Source organism: Scomber japonicus, chromosome 10, assembly GCF_027409825.1.
Source record: "Scomber japonicus isolate fScoJap1 chromosome 10, fScoJap1.pri, whole genome shotgun sequence".
Taxonomy (NCBI): domain Eukaryota; kingdom Metazoa; phylum Chordata; class Actinopteri; order Scombriformes; family Scombridae; genus Scomber; species Scomber japonicus.
The window spans coordinates 9703624-9726266 of record NC_070587.1 but is presented as its reverse complement, the minus strand read 5'-3'; the positions used below and the strand labels follow the sequence as shown (position 1 = coordinate 9726266).

Genomic DNA, 22643 nt, shown 5'->3' with positions numbered 1-22643 from the left:
TTTTCGTGGTACCCACAGAAAACACTGTCAACTGTTTTCTTAAGAACTTGAAAATAGAAAATTATTATTATATATTACAATTATTATATTATATATAATTATTATTTCTAAATTTAATTTTCCAATGGTGTAAACAGAACCAAAGCCAGGATATTAGACATACTTACGTCATGAGTTCCTACACGGCAATCCCAACCAGCCTCAGAAACGCAAATCAAAGTGTCTTATTTATTGTAAATATTTTACTTTGTCATATTTTATTTACATAGTTAACTGTTTCAAAACCTTCTCCACTCTACAGAGGCCTTTCTTCATTCACTAGCCTTATCTTGTTGACCTAAAAGAAGTCAAACTTAATCATAATGAATGTAAAACACTTGAATCTTCTTATAAACACCTGGGTTTTTAATAATACATTGTAAACTCGCTTCAGGCTGTCAAAATCCTCAGAATTAAAAAAAAAGCTTAAACCCCAGAGCCAAGGCTTAATTAGTTAATTGATTTGTGGATTAGAAAATTATTTGCATTTTGATAATCCTCACATTACGTTCTAGGACAGTGGTCTCAACCAGGGGTTCAGGATCCCCACAAGGGGTCGCCAGATTAATCTAAGGTGTTGTGAGTTACAACAGGAAAGGACAACATTAAAATAAAAAAGACAATTTTTTTTTTTAATTTTCATCTAATTTTTTTGGTAATTTCAGTGGACTGACCCTTTAATTTGCACATTTTCATTTTACTTAAAATGGATTACCTGGATGGATTATCAGACTACTGAGTACCAGTTGACTCGACTTGGAAGTCACCTTGGTGACTTGGATTTGGACTCATACATGATCTCTGAGGATTTGGGACTGGAGGTTTGGTGACTCAGCTACAACACTGGTGTGCTGTAAAATAACTTCTTGTGCTGCCTGCTGTGTGTCGAGTGGGTACGAACTGTCTCTCCTCGGACTCCCAGTCCCGACTCCTGCTTACTGCTGCTCCTGGATCCCCAGCATTAATCCTGAACCTCTCAGCACAGGACAGGCACACTCATCTCCAAGGTTAAACTTGTGAATGTGGGCACTTAAATCTCTCCCACTCTTGACTGGAAGCAAAGTAATATCTACCTTCATGAGGATGGATTACAGCCTCATTTACACATCTGATTAACCTTACCTCCCTCCAATGTTCTACTTTGTTCTACCTTTCTCTCTGACATACATTTATTTTCCCTCTCCTCTCTCATTAATGTCCAAGGGGTTTCAACAGCCCTCCAGCGCATGTAGGCAGAGAGAGATAATTATCTTCACCGCTAGGAGTTAAGAGGCATTAACATATTGGGTTTTCACTTGTTATTATTTGCACACAGTTTGAACAGCCCTTGTGAGCCTCACAAAGCAGCATAAATGTGTCATTAAGAGGATGATTGCCACGTTTTTTTGTTTTTTTTCATGCTTGGCAGTTGTGATCATAACTGAGGGAGAGTTTTGTGGCTGAGCGCTGTGAAAGATGAGCACATGGGGATTAACATGCTCCATTTTTACTCAGGTTTGTGTATTTTCAAATTGCAGAATTACAAGTTTAGCAGTGGAGGCCTCGTCCTGACCTGCTCTGTAGTGACCACTAGATGGAGATAACACTTTAACAATCAGATCAACACAGTAAGAAGAAGAATATGCAGTTTACATAATTGCACTATTATTATTGCTGAAGTATGTCTGTTTTGCATCTATAAGTGGATTATTCTTTAATGTATGATGAGAACATTTAATTGTAAAGAGTACAGAGGCCAATGTGGAGCAAGGAGACTCTGGAAAAGGTTAATAATGGCAGACCAGCCTGGATTACCAGAGGTAGGGGGATAAACAGGACTGTAATTGCAGCCTGTCATTCTGGCTCTGAAATAGACTTAGAGGGAAGTCTTTACTCTGCTGGAAACAACCTGGACTGGCAGGGAGTTTCAGGGGACAACTCACAAGTGTGAGTACTTTATTCCTCAATATACTACCATGTTGCATTACAGTATAGTAATTATGTATAAACTTGTGAATCCACCTCTGAAACTTACAAACTAACACAAGGGTTTGTCTTAAATCTTTCCTCTCATGCTTCAAAACATGCTGGGAAATAAATTGCATTTACAGTTGTGGAACATATGTTGCACATGTATTTTAACTACTGTCTGGTAGCACAACCGCAGAACAAGCAGAGATTTAAGGTTAGGGGGTGGTAAAAGGTGGGCTGGCTGAGCTCACCGCAAAATTATCTATATATAGACTTCCTGCACCCTCACTTCAAAACCCACCAGCACACACTCCTGGAGCGAGACGATATTCAATCTTTGAAAGAGCGAGGTGATTCCCATACCCATAACCACTTCAAACAGGATGCACATGCCTGAGTGCTGAAAGTATGTTTTTTGTTTTTTTGCAGGGAAATGAAGCTTCTGTCAAACAAAATCTCTGGGGAAAAAAATACCATACATTGCGTGCGTTTTGCATTTCAATATCCCCTTTATATTTTCTCTTTTTCACCAAAAGTCGTTTTTAAAAATCCCCGTTGGTGTTGCCCTTTACTGCCGTTTCACTGGATGTGACACATCCTCTGAAAGAGTTTCATTTATCACAATAGGTTCCGTTTAACTTGAAATATCAATCAGCCTTAGGCCACAGGCTGCTGTTGGTTAGGGTGCCTTCACTGGCTGACGTCCATCTCTATCCGTGGTCACCTCCAGATGGCTTCGGGAGGAATTTTGCTGGGTCATGAGGAGGAGGAGGAATAGGAGGGAGAGAGGGAGGGTGAGGCGGGGGGGAGGGGGGCACTAAGTCTATTTCGATTGAAAATGCGTTTGTATCTGACAGGTAAGCAATCGGCAGATATCCTTCAATCCGCTTTCGCTGCCCGCTGCGCTCTACCCATCTATGCGCGGTGATGCCCAAACGCACAGGTAAGAGGAGGAGGAGGAGGAGGAGGAGCAGGGCGAGAGGGGCGGGGGAGGGGGGTCTCCAAACCTGCCCACCTCTCTCCTCCCTCCCGCTTCCAGGACAGGCACCACTAATAGCCTATCGCACTGAAGCCGGACCCCCTCCGTGCTCTCACTCCCTCCCTCCCTCCCTCCACTGTGCCCTGCCCACCCCGGCGGTCTCCTCTCCAGCCTTGCCAGAGCCAATCCGCGGCTGGGTGTAAGTAGGGCAAGCCGCTTCCTGGTTCTCAGAAAGGAGGAGCTGGGAGTTGGAGTGGGCCAGCAGAAGCAGACAGGGGGGTCAGAGCAGCCCAGAGAGCCGGCGGTCTGCAGAGAGAGAGGAGGCGACAGCAGTGTGGGACCAACGAGGAGAAACGCCGACGCACGATTGTCGAAGAATAAACCTCACCGGGTGTCGAGTTGAGTACGACAGGAGCAGCTGACCCCCGGCGGAGTGAAAGAGGATAAAAAAACAGAAGTAGAAGAAGTAGACAGGGTGGGACGGAATAATCCAGGAAGTGTGGAGGCCGGTCAGGTGGGAGGCGACGAGTCAGGACAGGTGACACACCGGCACCCAGGTAACTGCACTACCTGTCTGCTGTCGATTTGACAGAAAACTGTAGCACACCTGTACGTCAGTTGTTATTTATACATAGACAGACATATCTGTGTGACATGACAGCGCCGGCTCGCCTTAAACTCTCCCTCCTCCCTCCTTCCCGGTTCTGATCGGGGTCACGGGAGGACTAGGTATCCACGTCACGGGTAGGCTATTCGGTAACTCCCGTCGACATTTATTTCCCCTTACAATACAACTCAGAGCGCGTTTGGGCTCGTCTTTTAAACGCACTTAAATGAACTGTAGTTTGCGTGATTGCGTGCGCGCGCGCGCGCGTGTGTGTGTGTGTGTGTGTGTGTGTGTGTGTGCGCGTGTGTGTGTGTGCGCGTGTGTTTCGGAGCAGGTGCCGCAGGTGCTGTTTGATATGTGCATCTGTGCACGGCGGCCAGGTGAGAAGAGAAAGACAGAGAGAGTGAAAGAGAGAGGGAGAGGCAGAGGGAGAGCGGGGTCGGCGGGTACATTTCTGGAGACTCGGCTGCTAATTATAGCCGAGAACACCGGCTGACATCCAAAACCTAACCTGCTCTCACGCACATCACCTGCCTCTGCTGCTCACGGGCACGCTGTGCACTGGATCTATTTAGCCTCTTGCACCTTAATGGTCTCCCTTCAGTGGTCTGTTAATCATCATCATCATCATTATCATCATACTCATCCTCCCCATGGCGCACCCAGTGTTTTATTTTAATCCTGCCACTAACCTGTATTACAATAGGATGTGCTCAGGCTGTAATGTTAGGTTAAGAGTTCTGCCTGCCTCATGGGTGGGGAGGGCTTTCATGCCAGTGGGCTTGTGTGTGTGTGTGTGTGTGTGTGTGTGTGTGTGTGTGTGTGTGTGTGTGTGTCATTACAGAGGTAGATGTGTTGCTGACTCGCCCCTCTGTCAGACCGGCCTAACAAGCTCAACTGGCTTGGGTTTGGTTTCCCTGTGTTGGGCACAGCTTGTTTGGTTAAATCTTTAGGCGTCCATGCAGGTAGTTAATGCCTTATTCTCCCTCTACAGCCTCAGGTGTTGTGTCGAAGGCGTTTTTTTGTTTTGTTTTCTCTGGCTCAAGTGGGAGGCTGACACGTCGTTTACAGCGTCTGTGTGTGGGCAAAGCTTGTGACTGAAGGAGAGAAAAGTTTGGAGAAGAGAAAGCCTTAGTCTCTGTTGTCTTTCTGCTTTGTTCCCTCTCTTGTGTGTCTGTGTGAGTGCCAGGGTTATATCCGCCGTCATGTGAGCGAGCACTTTCAGATGCTCTCTCACACAGGGATAGTTCAAAATTCCCCACACATGGAAGAGCCATCAGGGTTTTGAAATAAATTCTTCATGCCAGCTCTGTTGGACTTTTGTCTGCAACATAATTAGACATCTGTGCTTCATCCCTGGTTCCTGCTGTCCTGACATGACCTCCATCCTGCCCTGCTCTCTACCGGCCTGCTTCATGTAGCTGGTGTCTCTGTTTCCCTCTGACACTCCATTATTGGATGCTTGAGTCTAAATCTGCAGTTGAACACACTCACACACACATACAGTTTGCGTGTGTTTCTTGAGCTGTGAAAATCAGAGAATTGTGTACACACTGCCACTTCTGTACAGTGTGTTGTACATCATTTTCAGTTTAAAGAGGTGTGTGTCTGCGTATGCGTGTGTGGGCTTTCCCAACCCTACTGACTATTGAAGAACTTCTTTTCTGAAGAAGTCAAAGTAGGAAGCGGTTGGTTTCTATCGGTGTAATTTTTTTTTTCTGTTCTATTACAAGAACCCCCCCACTCCACCCCAAATTACATCTGATACATCATGTGATTGCTTGTGGGTGTGTGGCTGGGTGTGTGTGTTTGTGTGTGTTTGTGTGTGTGTGTGTGTGTGTGTGTGTGTTTATCCACATTCACGCTGGCTAACTCTATAACCTATTTCACAGAAGAAAAGGAGACATGTGTTTCAGTTAGTCAGCACTTTGTCGTGTCTTGATGTAAGTTCATCACATCCCCAACCTTTGTTCACATATTTGTTGGCTGACAAACTCACAGGAGATGAATAATACTTGAATTAAATCAGTTTTTTTTTTTTTTTACTTCCTCGCCTTTTTACCTCAGGTGTTTGACCTCTGCTGACCTCTGAGCAAACAACCAAAGAGGAGGGAGACGAGAGAGAGAAAGAAAGCAGGCACCCATCTTCTCCTGGGTTTATGGACTGGAGGTAGGAACCTTACACAGCGTTACATTACAATATTAATCTCTGTGTCAGTCCTTTTTTTTGAATTTTTATTTATCCTGTCAATCATTCAAGTGGAAACATCAGGGACTTTTTTTCTCAAAAGATCCTAGTCCATAGATGTACAATGGGACAAAGATTATCTTGATATTAAGGCTTCAGTATGCTTCAAACAAACAAGTTCATACAAAATGTGTTTTGAATGTGGCAATATTTAATGATTGGATGAGAAGCCTGCACATCACAGAGAGATGAGACAGTTCACACTCTTCTCGAAAGCCTTCACGATGCCTTCAGTAAGACACATGAAAAGTGATGGGAGTGTTTGAAACATGAAAAAAGTAGAGCTGTAAGGATTAATTGATAAGTTAGACAATTATTATATTAATTGCCAACTATTTTGATATTCAATTAAGTCATTTTCTAAGAAAGAATATGGCCAAATGATCTGATTCCAGGTTCTCAATGTGAATATTTCCTTGTTTCTATGATCATAAAGTGAATATATTTAAGTTGTGGACTTGTTGGTTGGGACAAAAGAAGACATTTGAGGAAATCGTCTTGGGAATTTTGAAATGAACGAATAGAACAACTAATCAATTAATCGAGAAAATAATCAACAGCTTAATTAATAATGAAAATAATAGTTATTTGGAGCCCTAGAAAAAAGAGATTTTGTTTAGATTCTGACCTCTTCAAACTTGGACAGTTGCTACGTAAAGTGCTCATAATTGTCAGATTATCTGTTCAGAAACTGTAGCAGAAACTCTCAGACGCAGCCCATTCAAAATGGTGTAGGAATCAGAATCAGTACAGCAGGTACTTTGTTTAAAGTATACTGACACCTTTAGTACTGCATGAGGCAAACAGGGACCAGGTAATGTTCAGTGCCCAAGTTAAGCCAAAGCAGCGGAGTGGCAGTTGGGAAAAATGCAGCGTGACAGGTAGAAGGGTGATAGGAATTTCTTCTTATCTGCTCATCATTGAATTAAACTGTCACCTTAAAGCCACACACATACTCTTACATTTATATTGATGAACAACTCCTTCAGGCACAGATATGAATTTAAAAAAAATCTACACACATTTTTGAAGCTCTTTGGCATGACATTGGCATGAAGTAGAGTTGACGGATAATGTGAAAATACTGAAATTATGAAGTAAGATGTTGGTGGGGTTTTTAACCAGACCCAACAAACCACACCATAGCTCAGAATTTAATTAACAGTTTAATACAATTAAAAACATTACATATTTCAGCTTGAATGCACCACATTCACTTTGTCACGAGTGAAACGAATGCCATAAATTCCTTAATAAGAGACAAGGGACTGATATCTTTTAAAGTTATTTATTCTGGTTTTATCAGGCTCAACCCACCCTGTCTCTGAGGAATACAAATGATACTTGGAATTATGCTTGACTAATTTCCCTGATACGAATCATCCAGAACGGCCTAATCTGTATCAGTTTTATTCTGTCTGTCTCACATTTTTTGCTGCTCTGACACAGTTTACATCACAAACACATTGTTCTCAAGGGTTCTCATGAGTGATGATGGTTATAAAGGATGGGTGGGGCTCCAGCAAAAGAGGAGGAGCTAACTGAAAACCTTGGAAAAAAATATGAGCTGAATAAAGCACTTAAATATTTTATTGGCAACCTGGAGGTTTACTCCTCTGTGGAGGAGTCGGCTGCAGACACTCTATAACTGCAATCGGCTTTTAAAGATAGTTCAGGAATGATTCCAAAAATAAACTCTTGTGTTTAAATCGGGTTTATGGTATTTATAGGTTTTGTTGTGTTGTGTGAGATAATCATCATTAAGCAATGCTGCTTTTAAGGAAGCTTATTGACGACTGTATAATTGCTAAACTGCAGAGGATGCAACATGGTCTTCAGCTTCAGGCTAATAACATTATTCTAGCTCATTTAAAAGCCTGGTATTGAAATGCAAAAATGCAAAATATGAATATATGAATATATGGTATGGAATCTGGTTATTGTCAGGGTGCAAAATTAACTTTGCACCTTTGTCTATTGGCCAAATTACTAGCTAATGTTCAAATTCCTCTAGCCATTCAATAGATTATCATAGTTTTTTGCTGGTGAGTGCAACAAATCTACCAGCCACTTGTATATTTTACTAGCATTTGTCTGATGGCCGGTGCTAATTTGGTGCCTGGTTATTGTTTAATTTTAAAAGAGTTTTTTCTCTTGTTGGTTTTTTTTACATAACCGAAAAGGCAAGTTTCTGAAACTTGTCATTAATTATGTACTTTATTAAGGCAAACAAAGATTTTAAAATGACACCTCACAAATGAATTAATTAAGAATAATTCTTTAGTATTTTTCCACCCACAGCCTTTTCCCCTCTGGCTGTAAATGCAGTTTAAATTGTATGACAGTAACAGTTTTTCTGAAGAAACCCAGGCCCAAAAAACAAATTTGTTTCCTGGTTTTATGTTTAAAACCTGAACCACACACTGTAGAGAATAGCAGACCATGTAAATGTTTCACATTTCTTCCTTCAACTAAGAGTACTAACACTGTACTCTTAGTGAAAACCACACACAAACGGCTCTAAATAACATGTTTGATAAAGAAAGTGAACTTTGTTGATTACTAGAGGAAACTAAAAATGTCTGTGCGGCTAAACTGTATATTAAAATACCTGAACACAGTTACAGTCTGGTGTAATGTTCAGTTAATTTTTTTAAAGAAATTTGGACGTTAAAAACAATGAATAGTGCTGTAGTTATTGATGCAGCTGAGAATCTCATTTTTCATTCGAGTTGAGTTTGAATTTGTTTGTGAATTGTGTGTGTGTGTGTGTGGGTGTGGGTGTGTGGGGTGGGCAAGTCGGTGTGACACATCATGTGATCATGGCTTTGCTGGAGTATGACTGGTGACTACCATGTGTCCACGAACTTGTGGATTGGGGGAAGTGACATCAAGTGGTCGGTCAGGCGAGGAACACACATACACACACACACACACACACACACACACACCCAAACACCCACACACTCCTAACACACACATGCATGCATGCATGCATGCATGCACGCATATGTACATGTATGCACGCAGTTCCAGGAAATGTTATAATTAGGGCATGTGAGCCCATATAAATTCCCCCATTTCAGACATGGGTCTTTCAGTTTCACATGAAGCGACTGAGTGGGAGGAAGGTGGGGAGAGAGAGTGATACATAAAGAAAACAGGGGAGGGAGGCTGGAAGTTGAAAGAAATAAAGGTTTCCCTCTTTGCTCCCAATATTTGAAGGAGTTTCACCCTTTTTTCTCACGGTCGTTTGTCTACTTCGTTCCTCTGCATCATCCTTTACTCTGAGAAAGTCTCGCAAATCCCTTTTGGGTCTTGTTCATCCAAAAAACATAAGAAGAAATTACACAACTGCAGCCAGACTGATGTGTCATCCTTTATGAGAAAGAATATATTTCATGGTGTAATGGCTGCTTCAACTTATCAGTTTTATGTGTGTTTAATAATGGGCATAATCCATGACCAACACGCTTTGAACTCTGGACAAAAGCTGTATTTTTGACCATATTTGGTTGTTTCCCTACATTGAGGCAGCAATGCTACAGGGGTGACTACATGGTGGACGTAATCCAGTGTGCTGCACTACAGTTGAGTCTTGCCCCCACTCGATCTGTGTCAATAGAGGAAGTTATGTATCTGCCATTTCCTCTTTTCTGTCATGAGTTTCTGTAGCATTTGACAGCCCTCCCTCGCTCTCGACCACCAGCCTCGCAGCCCACACCACCCAGCCTCAACCAATCGGCAGGTGGCCATGACTCTTCTTCTTCTTGTAAAGAGCCAGAGGAGAAGTAAAAGGAGGGCTTGATTAAAAGCAACAGGCTGAAGGAGGGATCGTGATTCAGCCCTTCTGGTAACAGTACAATTGTTTCTGTGCACACTGAGCGGGCGGTTATCATAAATAGGTACAGTGAGACAACACTTCAGGGAAAGTGAGAATAAACACCCAAACATGAGCAGGCAGGGGAGTCTGTGCCGCTGAAACTGACCCCTTTCTTGTAGGATGTTCAAAGGGGAACTCCAGCAGCAAATAGAGGCTTTCATTCCTTAAGGCTGCATAGCATCCCCTTTGGAAAATCACTTTTGTTTATATATAAAAAAGAAACATTATCATCCTTGCAGAAAATGACTTATGCATCATATGTAGGATATTTTACTTTTTAAACCAAACTTTCTTTAAAAAAACTGAATCAAACTTGAATCGCTTCCTCCCTTATGCTCTCTCAAGAAACGCTCACCAACCATCCATCATTCAGACTGTGAAAGAAAGAAACATGCTTTCTCTATGAGACGTCCATCAGGAACGGATGTTATCTATTAGTTTGCCCTCTTATCTGTTGTTTTTGCTTTCATGCAGTTGTCTGGTTCCTTACTTTTCTGACACCACAACAGTGGGCGATGCAGTCAGCTGGACTGCAAGTCCCTCCCTGCAGTTATTCTGAAGTTGTGATATAATTCATGGATCGTAGTTACAGTAAAAACAAATAGTCTCCTCCCCTCCCTGCATCGCTGTCATGTTCGTCAGGAAGGTGACATGTCTTTCATTTACGTCCTCTCTTCCCTCTTTGCTCCTACAGACCTGTACATTTTTCTTTTCTTACTTTTTTTTTTGCGTCATGGGCTGTTTTTGCTTGTTTTCTATGTGTCGATTTGTTTTCCATTTATCTCACTATCTGTGCTAGTGGTTGATCATTTTTACTGAGCACAGGAAAAGGAAACTGATCAGGATCAGTTAGTTTTTGCGACATTTCTCACTGTGTGTGTGTGTGTGTGTGCGTGTGTGTGTCCAGTGCTTTTGCAATATCTTCCTCTGAAATGGGAGCTCATTTGTGTAGAGAACAGCATTTGTTGAGACCCTCCCAGTGATGTGGCAACTAAATGCATTTGTAATACACACACTCACACACACACACATACTAACTACGTGTTAGCTTTTAGTAACACGTATCAACAGATATGCGCAGACTAAATGGCTTAATTCAAAAACGGATTCTGTTGTTTTCCTCCGCCTTACTTTTCACCACATTTTCATTTCAAATTGACTACATTTTGTGATCATTTATTAATATATTCAAAGGCAGATGCACAACACTTTACTTGAATACACTATGTTAATACATACAGATAAAGAGTATATATATTGTATATTAACACAATTTATTTTGGCCCCATCCCCACATCATCCCACTCAAACCCCCCATTCTCCCAAACCCTCCTACTTACCCCACAACACCCCCACTGAATGACTTAAAAAAAAATACAGTTTCATCTTACTAACATCTACCCATGACTGCACACAAATCTATCAAATTTAATTTACATACATACATGGATGCATGCAGATAAACATGAACACATTAAAACTAATCAATAATAATATTGATTTATAATAATATTTCAAATTTAGGTTGAGATACTGATTCATTTAATGCATTTTTGCACCTGCAGATTGTTGTACTTAACCTCAAAGAGTGAGTAAAATCAATTCCATAGTGTCACAAATGTAATATTACATTTTTAACAAATGTATCAATTATTGTGTGGTCCTTGTATTCGATTATTTTTTCGTGTGTGTGTCTTTAGACACACTAATGCAGATGTGTTCTATACAGGCTACATATTAAATTTAAAATTCAAACACAGCATTTCTTAAAATATCTGTATAAAATGACATCAGGTCAGAAGAGGAAAAACATTTGAACTCATACAGTCATTAAACCAAATGTAACATTGTTTATACTGTACCTTTTTAAACAAAGAATTGAAATTAAGTCTTTGATTTACAACTTTCATGACACACACACACACACACACACACACACACACACACACACACACACACACACACACACACATAGTATCAATGTATTAGCTTTTATAAACATGTATCAACAGACATGTGATATGTTTAAAATGGATTCTGTTGTTTTCCTCCATCATAATTTTCTACATTTTCACTTTCCAATCAAATCTACACTGTGTGATAATATTAAGTATATGTGTGTTAATGAAATGGTCGAAATAAACATGGACACATTTCAATATAACGCACTCCAGGACACCACTACTATCCACTGCCACCTCAATAATAAACATAAAGTAGAATTATCACTTTTGTGACAATGTCAACAAAAACTGAAAATGTTAAAGCTTCATAAAAGTAGAATTTATGTCAGAGCTGTTTTATTGGATCGTATTATATTGCACAAGTGTTCCTAATGTGGTAGGTATATATATTATATATATTTTAATATTGCCTGTCACACAAAAAATACTTTAAAGAGCAGGTGCAGTTAAATATTTAATTTTGTGTCTAGTGAGTGTTAGACAAAAAAACAAACAAACCACTTTTGTGGGTTCATAGCTTCATCGGATTTGAACAACACCATGATGTGAAATTTATATTGGAAATACAACACTATCGTTAGTTTCTTAGCAGAGATTTATGATTTTTGTATTCATCTCCAGGGAATGTTGGACTGAAAAGTGACTTTAAAGTTGCGAATGAACACCCCCACCGTAAATATTCTTCAATGTAATTTTTTTTTTAATTACATAATTGAGAAATTTTAGTACAAAAATGAGCGAGTTTTTTAAATTCTCTCAAATATTCAGCAGAAAGTTGCAACGCTGTCACTTTGAAGTCCCGAGTTCCTGCGCCTATCGCTCTACATCACGATTACACCTACAGAGCTCGCTGAAGTGTACCACGGACCGACATGTTATAACACCTCCTCTGAGTTATAGCAAGCATGCTGATGAATTACTGTCATACGTCATCAGTCTTTTATTGTAATGTTTTATTACCATTTTTTCACATGCAGAGTAATCATATTGTCAAAAAAAACCTCATCAACTCAAATAAGCTAATCAAATATTACTAGATGCCATCAAAAGCAAAAAGGTTCTCTCTTGCATATTAATTGAGGCAGGGTTCAAAATATGATTCACACACACACCTTGGCGCTCTGCTGTTCACGCATACAGTTGTGGAGTGTTTGGGGGTAGAAACTGCTGACCAGATAAAGAGCTAAGAGACAGGGAGAGTAAAGTGTGAAACCACTCCGTCAGCATGCCTTTTCTCTCTCTCACATCTGTGTGTGTTCTCCATCTTAGGGTGAAACTCCCTTCTGGTGATGCTAATGATAGAGGTAGCTGCTACCGCATCTCTCCCTCAGACATCTGCACACACGCACCCACACACACACACACACAGGCACACACACCTGCAAGGACTTTTGCTACTTCCTGTGGCTGCGTTCACCTCTTGCGATTGCTCTGTTTATCTCCCAGTTGTCATGTCACGGCTCCTCTCCCTTCTCTTTTTCTGTCTCCCCCCTTCCTCCCCTTGTAACTTAACTCTCTCTACTCTTGTTTCATGTCTCCTCGCTAACACAGATTGTTCGAGGCCGGGACTAGATTTTCCTGTCTTAACCTACCCTCTTCTGTGCTTTATCTTTCAGAGTATCTCTACACCCACTCACCATTCACTCACTCACTCTCATGTGTTTCTCCTCCCCCATACCCTCCTTTTTCTTGTGTGATTTCTAAGAACATGTGTGTTTTTAGAAAACATACCTCCCTCATGTTCCTTTTGTTGTCTCTTGTCAAATCTCAGACTGCTTTCCTCTTTCCAACCTCAGATTGATTTATTTTCCTGCTACTGCACTTCCACCCTTTCACTGTGGCAAACATGGCATAAATGTAACACATTACACTCATTTAAGAAAATTAATGCACCACAAAATACAAACAGGTGACGAATTAAAGTAAAAAAGTTGAATAAGTGAGTGGAGAAACATAACAACTACAGATACTTCCACACAGGTGCACTGCATGATACAATTAAGCAATAATGCTCTGTGGCATGTATAAAAAATACTGAGCAGTTGATTCTAAGTTTAGTCTTAGATGGCAAGAAGAAAAGATAAAATTGACTTTGAAGGAGTGTTGATTGTTGGCTGAAGGAGCTTCAGTCACTAAGACTGCTCTACTGGCTGTTGTTTCAATAAGAACAGTGACTAAATTAACATCTGCATTTAGATCTATGTGAAAGACATCAGTAAGTTAGGCTGGAAAATGTGGTCGACAACACCCATTTGATGATTGTGATGTTGGTGCATTAGTGCGATATGTAAGGAAAAACCAAATCTCTTCCTCAGGTGACTGAGAATGTCAACGCAGGACGTGATCAGACTGTGTCAGCAAGAACAGTCCGACAATTACATAGAGAGGCATATTATAGTAGGGTGGCAGTCCATAAACCCCTCATTACAAAGATGAACACACATTTGAGAGTTCAGTGGTGCAAAAACTGTTGGCACTGATCTACAGAGAAGTGGAAAAAAGTGATTTGGTCAGATGAGTCATCTTCTTCTTGATAAGTGGTCGAGGGCATGTGTGTTTTACACAAAGAGAACAATCCAGACCTGAATGATTGGCACCTACAGCGAGGGGATCTGGTGGGTTTGTTATGGCGTGGGAGGCATTTTGCTGGTATGGTTTGGGTCCACTTGTCCCCTTAGAGTAAAGGGTTACTGCAAATCAATACAAAGTTGTTGTGAGTGATCACCTTTATCCTATGGTAAAATATTTCTACCCTGATTGGAGTGGTCTCTGCCAGGATGTATACATAGGGCACAAGGGTCACTGAATGGTTTGATGAGGATGAAAGTAGTGTGAATCATGCACTAGGGCCTTTACAGACACCAAATCACAACCCAATTAAACACCTAAAGACACTTTATGATTCAAGATTCAAGATTCAATACTTTATTGCCATGTCGACATAGTCGATTGGTATTTGTTTCAGTGGGTCTCATAAATACACCAACATTATGTTGGATTTAACGTTAATTTGTCTGTATATTTTTCATCTTTTAGGGGAATTTGTTATATTGAATCATCACTTTCAGAGTGTTTACATTAGGCCCTGACTGATACTGGATTTTTGTTTCCAATACCAATATTCAGAAGTGTAAAAATTCAAATGTTGGTATATTGGCCATTCTTATATATACATTAATGCACTTTTTTACAGTAGTCCTTAAAAGTGGTTATAAAACACTTGTAATAAAGATATGAAATGCAGGCGTGATATTTTACAGTTTATCAACTTTATGGACTGACAGTGAACTTTAATGTGAAATTAAATAACTAGAAATAAAAAAAACACACAAAACAAAATTAGTTCATAAGTTGAATAAAGCAAAAGGATTACTGTGGTTTGTGTGGGTTATTTGACTGTTCTAGGGGAATAAAATGACGACTAATATCTTCAAATGTTTATTGTGCAGAGATGTGAAACCCCCTATATTTGCCCCCACAATATAATTTAAATAACGTATTAATTTAAAATGAGCAGTGACATCTGCTGCCGTTAGTGTCGTTACATGTAGATGTTAACAGTTTCACTTACATTTGGTTCAGAGCAGAAGTTGGTGGATATTATAAGACAGAGTGTATACAGTGTGTGCACCCAAATGTCTTGTCCCATGTGTTGATAAGCTGATAATCCTCCCGCAGATCCACACTGGTGTTCAGGTCTGGCATGCAAACTGGCTGCTGTTGTATCTCGCTGTGGAGTGTTGTGGTGTGGGAGGGTGAGGGGATAAGGGCCTCCACTCTACCAGCCAAATGAATAATGTAATGTGTTCTTGGAACTAAGACCACATTGTACACACACACACACACACACACACACACACACACACACACACACACACACACACACACACACACACACACACACACACACACACACACACCATAATGCCCCAGTTACATTAAGGACAGAGGGAGGCTTGGTCACAAGGGCTTTCTCGAATAAAAGACAAACTTCTGCTGAGTAACATTAGCTCATCAGACTTCCCTTTTCCCCCCTCCTCCTTCAGTCCAGTCATGGTGGGGTACAGTCGTTCTAATTATCATGATGTTGTCTCAAGTCTTGTCTTTGACAAATTCAAATGTCAATTCAAATTCTCCCTGGCAGCGTCTGTTTTTATATCTCCTGGTGGGATGCAAATGTTCAGTCCAGAGGGGAACTGTTGGGACTTGGAGCAGGCGGGGCTTGTGTTTTATCATCCAGCAGACACATGCTGTATTATTAGAAGACCTGGATGTGTCGGTTTGTGTGTTGCCGGTATTTATGTGTTATTTTGGAAATAATCGTTGCTCAAAAGTGAAGGTTTCACACTCAGATACTCCTGTGAGAGTGTTCTGCTGGCCTGAAAGCAGCTTTTGGTTTGGCAGACGTGTGTGTGTGTGTGTGTGTGTGTGTGTGTGTCTGTACTCTCATCTCTTTTCTTCCCCCCCATTTCCTCCTCCCCTACTCTTCCTCACAGAAGGTGTCCCAGTACTACACTCCACTCACTACCCCCAAAATAAGTGAAGTGTAAAGAGGGTAAAAAAGAGCTTCTTTCTCTAACCCTTAAAATCTTTCTGTAACACAGAGAAGAGAACTGGTGAGAGGAAGACGAGTGAGTGGAGGAGAAACGGTATGAGCTTGAATCTTATTTTCCATCTGTTTGGCCGTTTGTTGATTTCTTTTCTTTTTTTTGTGTGTGTGTGCAGTGGTTGTTTAGCATCATGGTTTGTTATGGTGTGGCTAGGAATAACTTGTAAAGGGGTTTTACCTGAATGAAAGCAGTTGTAGGGGTGTGTGTGTGTGTGTGTGTGTGTGTGTGTATGTGTGTGTGTGTGTGTGTGTGTGTGTGTGTGTGTGTTTTAATTGTTTGTGAGCATTTTACTGTATCAAGTATATTTATTTATCTGAGCTGAAAATAAGCAAAAAACAGGCATTTAATTACAAATTTTAACCTGCAAACACATTTAAATGTAAAACTTTTGCTAAACTTGTCAAATGTACTTTGTAAATTTGACCTTTCACATTTTATATTAATTAAACTTGAAGATCTAACAATGATCAGTATTCTAGTATTCTAGCACTTATTCACACAGTGAGAAAACGTGTCATCACAACATGTGCATATTTTCTCACGTTAACCAACATACACACACATACACAGATACACACACACACACACACACACACACACACACACACATACACACACACACACAGAGTCACAAACACACACATGTACAGCACTTTGGAAAACATCTGACATCAGAATTCATAAAAGCATTTCTCCTTCTCCCTCTCAGCCACAGTTTTCTGTGAATAGTATAAAGTCATATTTTCCCCCTTAGCACTGGAGCCTGATATAATTGAGGTGGACTGGGAAAACTTACAGACTTTAACGGAAAATAAGAGCCATAAAAATAATACTAACAGTTCTAGTTCCAGTCATCTCACTCACACACACACATACAGAGTGTGTGCAGTGGGCTTTCATGATATAGATGGTGGGTACTTTAACCTTTCATACTGAAGAATAAATCGTTGTGTGCAGGTTTGGTCAATCTTGCAGCTGTCACTTTCCTGGCCTCTGCACAAACTTGTCTCTTTTTTTTTTTTGGAGTTGCACTAAGTCGCACTGGTGGACAGTGAATTTAAGTTTCCATTTCCTCGTCAGTAAAAACGAATCCTCAGTGGATTCGCTTCGAAACATTAAGAAAAAAGCACATTTGACTTGTGCTAGTTTATTTGGTTGTCTGGTTGCACAGCTTCTGTTAGTCCAATGTCACTCTGAGTTTATAACAGTTGGTGTGACAGTAAGATAAAAGCAATTAAGACAAAACTATTAAAATGTCCGAATGTTCACAATGTTTTTAAAGTATCAAATAAATCCTTGCTAAGTGAGAGGAAGAACGTGCACATAATGAAAGCAAGGGATGAGGAAACCGTAGAGTTGCAGAGGAGGTGAATACGTCCACTGTCGACACAAAGAGTGGGAGGTGAGAAGAAAAAAAGAGAAAGAGACAATTGTTGGAAGGATAACATCTTAACATCTGCAGTGTTAAATGCATAAAAAGTGAAAAGGTGGCAGATTTTAGAGAGTTAAAAGACTTTCTGTAAGCTTTTGTGTGTGTGTGTGTGGTTATATGTTTTCACAAGAATAAGAAAGATGACACACCTAAAGGCAAACAGTGATATCAATTATTGACTTTAAGGTACTAAGCCGCAGTTAACATGAATAAACTAAGAATGACTGCAATTATGTTTTATGATAATAGTTGAATATGAGCCAGTGAAGTAATGTTATTAGTTATTTTGTGTGCAAGACAAAGTGTGTGTTGTGGTATCTGCTGTGGGCTGTTTTAACATTAGGTGATGCAAGATTCAGCAACTTATGCAGACACGTCCTTGAATGGCAGCAAATAAAAAGAGAAACAAAGTGACAAAGAAGGGGAAGGGGGACTTGAACTCTGTGTGTATGTGTGTGTGTGTGGTGTTGTTCATGTCATGATGTGTCAGTATTAAGTGACTCACAGACAGACAGACAGAAAATTGATGGGAATCATTGCAACTTCTTTGCAATCTTATTATTTTCCGAACGTGTCTGTGTTCTAAGGAATATGCCTAAAATAAGCTCGAACCACCAACCACCCATGATGTTTTTTTTTTTTTCTGCTCCGCGCCGGAAATTTACTATACGTTCTTGTGTGCTCCTCCTAAAACCCCTTTGTGTCTCACTATTCAGCACTGCTTTACTCTTAAGATTTCTGTTGTTTGGTTTTTAGTGACTTTTCACTTATTGGGGGAATTTCATAAATCATGTTTCATGTATTTATGCACATATTAATCATTAGCAACAACCTTGTTTTTCCCGTGGATGCATTTAAACAATGACAACCATGGATGGCGATTTTTGACTATATCACACTGGTCTGTTATCGTGTTTACTTACAATGAGACATACTGCACACATACAAGGTCGACAGATGCATTTACACTTTGTCCTACAAAGTCTAAGTTGGTTGCCAAGGGATTTTTTTCCCCCTGTTCATTATAAACCCATGTTATTATAAATCTTTGTATGATTTAGGCCTATAACTAACAATACAACAATCATTTTTCTCAATTAGTCATTTGGCTATAAAATATTTCTGAAAGCACAAGTAGAAGTCTCCACATGTCTTGTTTTGTCTGACCAATGCTCAGAAACCAAAAGTTTACGATGATAAAATACAAAAAAAAAGCAGCAAATCGTCACATTGGTGAAACTGCAACCAGAAAATGTTTGGTATTGTTGCTTAAAAGATAACTTAAATAGTTAAACCACTATCAGAATAGTTGACTATCAATCTGTGCATAAAAGACAAAGCAAAAATATGCTCCTTAGCTTCCTCTCTCTTCTGTGTCAACATGTGCCCCGGACCACGCCGTCCTCGCTGCCTCCCGCTGAAGAGATAATTCACATGAAAATGCTTTGCCTCTTCAAACAAGAGCCAAGAACATGTGTAGAAGTTATTTTATCACAAACACTCAAGTGACGTTCAGCAGGTTGCAAAGGTAGACCTGTTTGAAGCAGCTTGTCTCTGCGGTACGATGTAATATGGTTTAACTCTCATATTGCACCTACCTGAATGTTTGTTCCTGGGTGTAATATGACTCACAATAGCAATATGATTTTGGTTCTTACATGTTTGTTTAACTTTGATATTCTTTGAGTTGACTAAAGAGATAGTTGAGTATTGGTTTTTCTGGTATGTTTTGGTTACATGAGCTGGTTTCCTTCCTGCCCAACTAGTTCAACTAATGTGCATGGTCTGGAACCTTGAGGTTAGCTATTTTACATCCACAGCAGACCTGCCATGACCCTAGATACACTACAACCCGTGTACCTGTCGGCCTCCGTACGGAAAGGGAGGGGTCGACAAGGAGATCATGTTTATCGGAAAGTGTTCGGAAAATGGGCCGTTGGTTTTTGGAGAGAGGGGCGCGTAGGCGAATGGGGGGGAGGGGTATCTCTGAATCTGTCTTCGTCACCGTGCACCCTCTTTGATACAACAGGAAGGTGAGTGACTGCGAAAGAGGTAGACGTCCCCAAGGATGAACGCTTAACCCCGACTTCTGACAAAGAGATCAGACATTGCACATCTAAGGGTAGAAGGAAATAGGAAAAAACGGTGGTTTACAAAGAGAGAGAGGAGGAAAGTGAAGGGAAGATTTGTAAAGAGCTAAAAGATGGATGCCATGAGACACATGCTGCCTCGTCTCCAGCTGACTGTGCCCATGCCCATGAAGACGGGGAAGGTAGGACAACAGACTCAGATTGTGCTGGCATGAGAAACGGAACATTTGGGAGGTTTGGTATTGGTTTGACAAATGGGAAAGATCTAAAAGTTTGAGTCGGGCAAAGGTGTTGCCAAGTCCTTATTGAGTATTTACGTAATTGGCTTTACTTTTACTTTTTTTTTTCGTGGTATGGGTGTAGTTCATCTTTCTGTGTCTGTGTTTGAAATAGGCTGACGTTAAAATCATCACATAAGTTAAATCTAACAATAGAGGGTGGGGGGAGCCACAGATTGGCACGCAATGTGTGTATGTGTGTGTGCTCTTGTGCTGGTGCGTGTGTGTGTGTGTGTGTGTGTTTAATAGGGTGTGTTTTGGAGCAGGTTAGTCAGGTGGATGTACCGTCGTTGTGCAGAGCCCTCTGGGCTGGGTGAACACTGTTATTGGATGGCCAGGGGGCTGCCAGTTGCTATGGGAGGGAGATGTAGGGCAGGGAGGGGGAATCTGGAGGTTAAGTTGTTTGTGGAAAATCTGGTCTGCTCAGGTGTTTGAGCGATATTGTTGAGCTGGTATAGTGTGGACAAGGTGAGGTGTGAGCTCAGGGAGTCAAAGAAGGGAGTTGTTGGGTCTTATTACCGACAGGCCTTGTTACGTCTCACAAAGGGAAATAAAGAAAGTTACCGTTCTCATTTAACATGCATTACAACATATTAGTTTGTATCTGTATTGCATCATTGGTTTAAAAAAACAAGACAAGACTGAATAACTAACTGCACTGTAAATGTTTTCCAGACAATTAAGACTATTGTGCATTTATCCCCACCCTCATAAAGGTCGTCATTTTCTCTTGCTGTTTTTTTCCTTCCTCATTCTTTCAATGGTACTCCCCCCTTTCACCCACTCTAGCTGTCACTTCCTTCCTCTCCTTCGTTTGCTTTTCTTTCTTTCTCCTCCACTAGTCCCCTCTCTTTCTTCTCCAGGTATTTTAATCAAACAGCTAATGCTATAAAGGGAATTAACCTACTGCCCGCTGGTTACAGCATCTACATTACATAATCCCGCGTCCTTTCAGCATCATTATCGATCACTTCATTTTAAATCTCCCCTGCTGCTGTAACTATTTCGACCTCTTGCTGTTATATTTTGTCTCTCCCGCTTGCTCTGTCATGTCCATCGCTTTTTTCCGGTGATGCCCCAGCCGCCGTCTCGACGGACAAAATCGCCACCTCCTGATTTAGTAATCTGGAGAGAAAGTACATGGGGGGTTGGGAGGAGGAGAGTGGTTGCTAAGCCTGATTTAGACTGTCTCACGTGAAAGAAAACTCCTTCTCTAAGTCACGCTACTGAAGCTTTACTTTTGGGGCATTTAAATATATACATGGCTCTCTGAAAGACCTGGAGGTTTATCTCTGGTTCCTAGAAACTGCAAAGATAAAATCATGCGGTTGATGTTTGTTTGTTTTTTAACTCAAGCAGATTATGACTTGTCATAATTCAGGTTCTGTACTGTAAACTTACCTGATTTTCCCCTTCTGTCATGCAGGTGGCAATGTCTCCAGGAGAGGACGGTCTGATTGGGATCCCCTTCCCGGAGCACAGCAACGAGCTCTTGTCCCACCTCAATGACCAGAGGAGGACAGGGCTCCTGTGTGACCTCACTCTGACCTCCCGTGGGACACACTACCCGACTCACCGCTCTGTCATGGCTGCCGTCAGTGTCTACTTCAGACGGCTGTTTGGGACAGAGGAAGGGGGCGGTGAGGGTGGAGGAGGTTTTAGAGTGTGCCAGCTGGACTGCGTGGCACCTGACGCCCTGGATGCCCTGCTGGAGTTTGCCTACACCGCCACCCTGACCATCCCCAGCTCTGGAATGAGAGATGTTCTGCGAGGGGCTCAGCTTCTTGGCATCCAGTGTGTGGCTGACGCATGCAGAGACATCCTAGGGGAGACAGCGGAGGCAGAGGGGGAGACGGCAGAAGAGCAGAGAGCCCAACACATAGTGACAGAGAGGATGGTGGAGGGAGAGAGGGGGGTAGAGAAAGGGTCCCGAAGAAAAACGGACAGAAAGAAAGTGAAAAAAGTTGGGTCACATCACATCAGCTCCTTGGTTTTGAACCCATCACCCGCTTCCCCCGCCTCATATCCCTCACCTGCCTCTGACAGCTTCCGCTCCCTGCCATCTACCCAGCCTCCCAGCCCTGAACAAGAAGAGCTCTGCCTAAAATCTGGGCAGAACGGGGATCCCAGGGCAATCCGAGAGTCAGTGAGAGGGGCCACACTAAATGGAGGGCACCTACATTTTCTGCATCAGCGCCCCCATATAACCCACCCACCTCCTGTCCTGTCCTCCAATGACAAGCTGTCAGAGGACGATGAGATGGAGAGCTTTGGCGATGATGGTATGCTGATGGAAAGCACCTCCATACCTACCTCTGTAGCTGAGCGAGGAGCTGCAGCATCAGCAGCGGGAGGGGGGAGGAAGAGGAAGTCTCAGACGCCCCAGCAATGCCCTGTCTGTCAGAAGATCATCCACGGAGCAGGAAAACTGCCTCGACATATGAGGACGCACACTGGAGAGAAGCCCTTCCAGTGCTCTGCCTGCGGAGTTCGCTTCACCCGGTACAGAAAGTTCTTACACAGAATATCCACACAACAAAATGGTTTATAGTGTTGTAGCCTG

The 22643-nt window shown here is 41.5% G+C and overlaps 1 protein-coding gene across 2 annotated transcripts in view; it reads left to right on the top strand.

Moving 5' to 3' along the window:
- The first annotated feature begins 5704 nt into the window (after positions 1 to 5704).
- The window catches only part of zbtb7b (zinc finger and BTB domain containing 7B), a 45436-nt gene continuing 28497 nt past the window's right edge, over positions 5705 to 22643 (top strand). For both annotated transcript variants that reach the window (XM_053327188.1, XM_053327187.1), the window contains exons 1-2: positions 5705 to 5745; positions 21507 to 22582. In XM_053327188.1, coding sequence (XP_053183163.1) covers positions 21513 to 22582 — 1070 coding nt within the window. In that variant the 5' untranslated portion in view covers positions 5705 to 5745; positions 21507 to 21512. The remainder of the gene's footprint in view (positions 5746 to 21506; positions 22583 to 22643) is intronic.